The 5,426-nt window shown below is 38.6% G+C and overlaps 1 protein-coding gene across 2 annotated transcripts in view; it reads left to right on the top strand.

The window, feature by feature from the left end:
• kif3a (kinesin family member 3A) overlaps window positions 1–5,426 on the top strand; it is a 16,452-nt gene continuing 11,026 nt past the window's right edge. For both annotated transcript variants that reach the window (XM_005719767.2, XM_005719766.2), the window contains exons 1-9: window positions 1–208; window positions 684–957; window positions 1,113–1,257; window positions 3,184–3,268; window positions 3,562–3,667; window positions 3,962–4,101; window positions 4,226–4,423; window positions 4,704–4,878; window positions 4,977–5,075. In XM_005719767.2, coding sequence (XP_005719824.1) covers window positions 203–208; window positions 684–957; window positions 1,113–1,257; window positions 3,184–3,268; window positions 3,562–3,667; window positions 3,962–4,101; window positions 4,226–4,423; window positions 4,704–4,878; window positions 4,977–5,075 — 1,228 coding nt within the window. In that variant the 5' untranslated portion in view covers window positions 1–202. The remainder of the gene's footprint in view (window positions 209–683; window positions 958–1,112; window positions 1,258–3,183; window positions 3,269–3,561; window positions 3,668–3,961; window positions 4,102–4,225; window positions 4,424–4,703; window positions 4,879–4,976; window positions 5,076–5,426) is intronic.

Genomic DNA, 5,426 nt, shown 5'->3' with positions numbered 1-5,426 from the left:
TGCAGCTGACTGAGCCAGTGACGACCGGTTAGCGCATGCGCAAGCAGACCTGACAACAAGCGATCGGTTGTGAGATTCTGGTAATATGGGCATAGCTTTGGTATTTTAATGCTTCGGATAACGTAGAGTCAAATGAACAAAGGCTTGAAAATATTTTACTGTTACTACACGTGCACTGTAATTGCATTTCGGCCTTATCACTATGCCGGTAAGTCCCCACGCATGTTTGCATTTTTGTTTTGTTTGCAAACTGGGTTCCTCCCTTCCTCTGCTGATGTGATGCTAACCGGTTAGCACAGCTAACCTAGCCGTTGTTGTTGCTGTAGGATACAAAAAACCCCGCAGACTCATTCTTCCGACGTTGGGTTTTGCGTGTCACCTCAGATTTGGTGTTCTTGAGTGGTGCTTGCTAGCTAGCATTGTCATTTATGTTACTAGTCCAAGCGTATTTTTGCATAGCAAAAAAAGCTAGCGGCAAATGCAAAGCAGGTAACTCAAGCATAACCTCACCGTTAGCTAGCTTCTACAAATGTTACCCTCAGATTTAGTCCAAACTAATAAACTAGCTCCACTGAATCGACCTGACAGCTCTGCCCTTATATCCATGTTCGTAAAATAAAAGTTATTGCTACGTACTAGAAATAACTGTCTTTATTATGGTATTGTGGTCCTTTTTTTTTTAGAGCCATAAGGTTGAGAAGCAGGAGGTCAGCGATAACGTTAAGGTCGTGGTGAGATGTCGTCCCCTCAACCAGAAAGAGACGACGATGGGCCACAAACAGGCCGTCATAGTGGATGAGATGCGTGGGACCATAACAGTCAACAAGCTGGAGACCCCCCACGAACCTCCCAAGACCTTTACTTTTGACACTGTTTTTGGTCCTGACAGTAAACAGCTGGATGTCTACAATCTCACAGCCCGCCCCATCATTGACTCAGTGTTAGAGGGTTACAATGGTATATTTAATGTGACTACACACATTGCTTTTTCAAATTAAGAAACCATTGCTGTTCTCTTTATTGGATTGTAAACTTTGCATTTTTTTCTTCTTTCTTATTTTCCACATGCATTATTTGAAGTAATGATTTTTATTTTCTTCTGTCCATTTCAGGCACAATCTTTGCATATGGGCAGACTGGCACAGGAAAAACTTTCACAATGGAGGGTGTGAGAGCAGTGCCAGGGCTCAGAGGGATAATCCCAAATTCCTTTGCTCATATTTTTGGGCACATTGCCAAGGCAGAGGGTGATACAAGGTAAGACCACAATCAGTTACACACAATTGATCCAGTCAATTGCAGACAACTTGGCAAAGAACAAGTTACATCTTTAGGACTTTTGTTAGTAGCAGCATTGTCCCTAAAATGCATAGTTTGTTTCCATTTCTTTAGTCTACGCAAAAGCCAAAGATAACACTGTTTGACAGGCATAAAATAGTATTTTTGCACCAGCAAGGTGATTCCCAAACAGCTGTTAGCCAAAAACCTGGCAACTAGTATAGACCTGACACACAACCTAAGAGATTCATCTGCCCTTTCATTTGATCTATTTATGGTTAGCTGAAGCCTTGTTATAAATTGTGGCTGTCAAGAAGCCACAGTAGTGTATGTCAAAGGTGTAATGAGGATGTCTGTAACTGGCTTCACATAAACTCAGTCTTTGGTGAAGTGCGATGTTTATCCTCAAGTGTTGATCAAAGGAGCTTGCAAAGAAAAGCGTCTGGACTTCTTTAAGTTGCTTGAAGACGTTTCACCTCTCATCCGAGAAGCTTCTTCAGTTCTAAGGTCAAATGGTGGAGAGTCCCAGATATAAACCTAGTGGGGGGGGGGTCACTCCCACTAGGTTTACCTGTAACAGTTTAGGTCAAAAGTTTAGGGGGAAGCCTGTTAAATGACCCAACAAGAAGGTCATTTAAAAAATACATGTAAATCTGTTAAATTAAAATGCCATCATCTCATAGTTCTTAAAATTGTTTTATTCAAAAGGACAAAAAAAATAAGATGACCACTGGCATGTAGAGGCACCAAGGCTGTCATTTTGACCCCATAGAAATAAATATAAAGGGGGTGTTCCAGAGTGAGGACTATTAATCTGAGTGAAAATTGGGGTTTAGCGATCGATATGGATTTGTGAATGAGCGATGCAGATCTCTGTGCAGTTGTGGATGGTGTGATGAACTTTTACTGTTATACAGTTTGTTTGTTTTTCATTGTTGTAGCCAACTATGAGGTCAGTTTTATGTCTGTCTTATAGGCTTGAAGGCTCCCTTTATTTATTTATTTTTAAAACCCTCTTTATTTTAGCATTATAGATACCACATGTTATCCAAAATTCATTGTCAGCTTTTCCTTAATAATGTTCTCCTACAATAATGAAATATTCAGACATGCTAGCTATTGTCTTGTTTGTTGTCATCTTTGTTTGTTAGTGAATTCTCGTATTGATATTATATTTGTTATCTGTGATTATTTTTAAAACTTAAATCCCCAAAACGTAGATACGTAAAAACTTAATTACTTAAAATTAGAAAAGCTTTGACCTTACTGTTGTCATTACAAGATGGGGTCAAAATCACCACGCTACCGGTTTTGGTTTAACAAGTTTTCTTTTTATTTAGCATCAGATGAGCATAAAGATTTTGAGACCACACGTTAATCTGAAGACAGTAAAACACCAGACCTAAACACACACCTAAATTTCAGATGTCATTGCTGTTGAAGGGATTTTTCAAAACGATTACATATTTTAGCGTGCAAAAGTGATGTGTACTGTAATTTAGAATGTCTGTGCATTAAAGTGACGTCTTGCATTGAGACATGCACCATGTTAAAAGTAATACAAATATCCAACTATGTTTGAAAATATTTGGAAATCATTGGGAATGCTATCTATGGGAATGAAATCATTCCCATAGATAGCATTTTTGATTCCCAAAGAGCTGTTTGCTGAAAACCTGGAAACTGGTTTTCCCATACATGGAATCTTTTACTCTGAATGTATTGCTAATGTAATGTTGTTGTTTTTTTTGTTTTTTTAAAATTCAAATTATTTAAAGGCTCCAAACCTTTAAGGGCTCTAAACAGAGCTCTTAAAGGTTTTGACCTAAACTGTTACAGGTAAAATATTTACAATTTACAGTTTGAAGTCTTAGTGAGTGTCTGATTTGCACTTACCTTTCACAGGTTTTTAGTTCGTGTTTCATACCTGGAGATTTACAACGAAGAGGTGCGGGATTTGTTGGGAAAGGACCAGCTGCAGAGGCTAGAGGTAACACTGCATTTACAATGAGTAACTTTTAACAAAGCGGTTCGGATAAAGTTGGCATTAAGGACACTATAGTCTTATCCATATATGACTATAGTATATTATTGCACGGTCTATACCTTGCAATATAAAGTGCCTTGAGGCGACTGTTGTGATTTTTAAATTGAATTGAATTGAACTGAAACCTTCCAGAAGATGGCTAAATTAATTTGATTATGTTCAGTGTTTTGCTAGTGTATTTCTGACAGCAGCTTTTCAACATTATGGTGTTGATTTTTTTTTTTCTTTTATGACAGGTGAAAGAAAGACCAGATGTTGGCGTGTACATAAAAGACCTGTCTGGTTACGTCGTGAACAATGCTGATGACATGGACAGGATCATGACACTGGGCCACAAAAACCGTAAGCAGAACACAGGCAGTACTGAAAGTGAAATAGATGCCACAAAGCTAAATGCTGATCTTCATTCCTCCTAACTGAGATATTTATCTCTTGTGATTAAAAAAAAATCACACGTCAGAGTAAAAGGCTCTCACCCTACTTGTAGTAAATGGAAAATGGTGACTGCTAAAGAGTAAATGGGGAAATATGCAAAAATAACATTTTCAAAGTTTTAATTTCAGGTTCTGTTTTAATGTTACTGAATCAATCACCGTAATTATATTGTCTGGTCAAACCCTATTGTGGTATTTTTAGGGTCTGTTGGAGCCACAAACATGAATGAACATAGCTCGCGCTCTCATGCTATCTTTACCATCACCATCGAGTGCAGCGAGAAGGGCGTAGACGGCAACCAGCATGTGCGCATGGGAAAACTTCATCTGGTTGACCTTGCGGTATGTACTCTTGTACTACTAAACTAAAGGAGATGATATTGATATTGGGTGTATGTACTATATTCTTACAGTCCATGATATACCTCACTGCCATTAATTAAATATAGACTTTCACTACTTACAGGGCTCAGAAAGACAGGGCAAGACTGGAGCCACAGGTCAGCGTTTAAAGGAAGCAACAAAGATAAATCTGTCTCTCTCCACGCTGGGTAATGTCATCTCAGCCCTGGTGGATGGCAAGAGCACTCACGTTCCCTACAGGAACTCAAAACTGACCCGACTACTCCAGGATTCACTCGGTGGAAACTCCAAAACAATGATGGTACTGCTAAATTTGGGAAGCAGCGTGCTGTTGTCTTTGCAAGGATGGAAGGATTTATTATAATTAGAGAAACCTTGAATTCTTGCTTAAACCATAGATGTGTTTTTGAAAAATACTTTGGGTGATCTGTTTTGCTGTAACACCACAAAACAACTAACTCCTGACCTAACTAAAAAGCCAACTAACCCTTAAATTGAGGGGGATTTTTACAGTATTTTAAATGTTGAATTGAAAGTTTTTTTCCTCACTTCTTTAAATGCAACACTTTAATTCCCTCCAGTGTGCAAATATAGGACCTGCAGACTACAACTATGATGAGACCATCAGTACCCTTCGCTATGCCAATAGGGCTAAAAACATCAAAAACAAAGCCAGGATCAACGAGGATCCTAAAGATGCCCTGCTGCGTCAGTTTCAGAAAGAGATCGAGGAGCTCAAGAAAAAGCTGGAAGAAGGTAAAAAGCCAGAGCTTGAAGAAATCCTTGCACTTTTTGATTTGCATATAATTTTTAACGCCACGTCTTTGTGAAATTCCACTTTGTGACGCATCTAGGTGAAGAGATCTCTGGCTCTGATGGCAGTGCATCAGAGGAGATGGATGAAGGTGACGATGAAGGAGGGGTGGCAGGAGATGGTCGAAGGAGAAGAAGAGGTAAAAACAGTTGTGAATGAGCACATAGATCGTTCAACCTTAAATCTGCTTACAGTGATGCTCTGCATAAGAGATGTTTTAGGCCTTATCACTGTCATCATTCTATTATGAGTCAGCACTGAGGTTGCTTTGATGCTGCTTGAATGTTCACAGTCTTCCTTAAACATAAGACCTCTTAGTTTCCCTGGTATTCTCACCTTCTCTTTTTAAAAAGTAGGTGTTAAATACTCATGAATTCGGTATGTGTTGCAGTGCTGGATGTTTTCTTGATGCTTTGTTCTATTTTTTTTTTTTTTTTTTTTTTTTTTTTTTTTTTTCAAATCTTATACAAGGAGCTGGAAAATATGTATT

The sequence above is a fragment of the Pundamilia nyererei genome, unplaced genomic scaffold, assembly GCF_000239375.1.
Source record: "Pundamilia nyererei isolate P.nyererei 1_Seehausen unplaced genomic scaffold, PunNye1.0 scaffold00001, whole genome shotgun sequence".
Taxonomy (NCBI): Eukaryota; Metazoa; Chordata; class Actinopteri; order Cichliformes; family Cichlidae; genus Pundamilia; species Pundamilia nyererei.
This window is presented reverse-complemented; position numbering and strand designations above follow the sequence as displayed.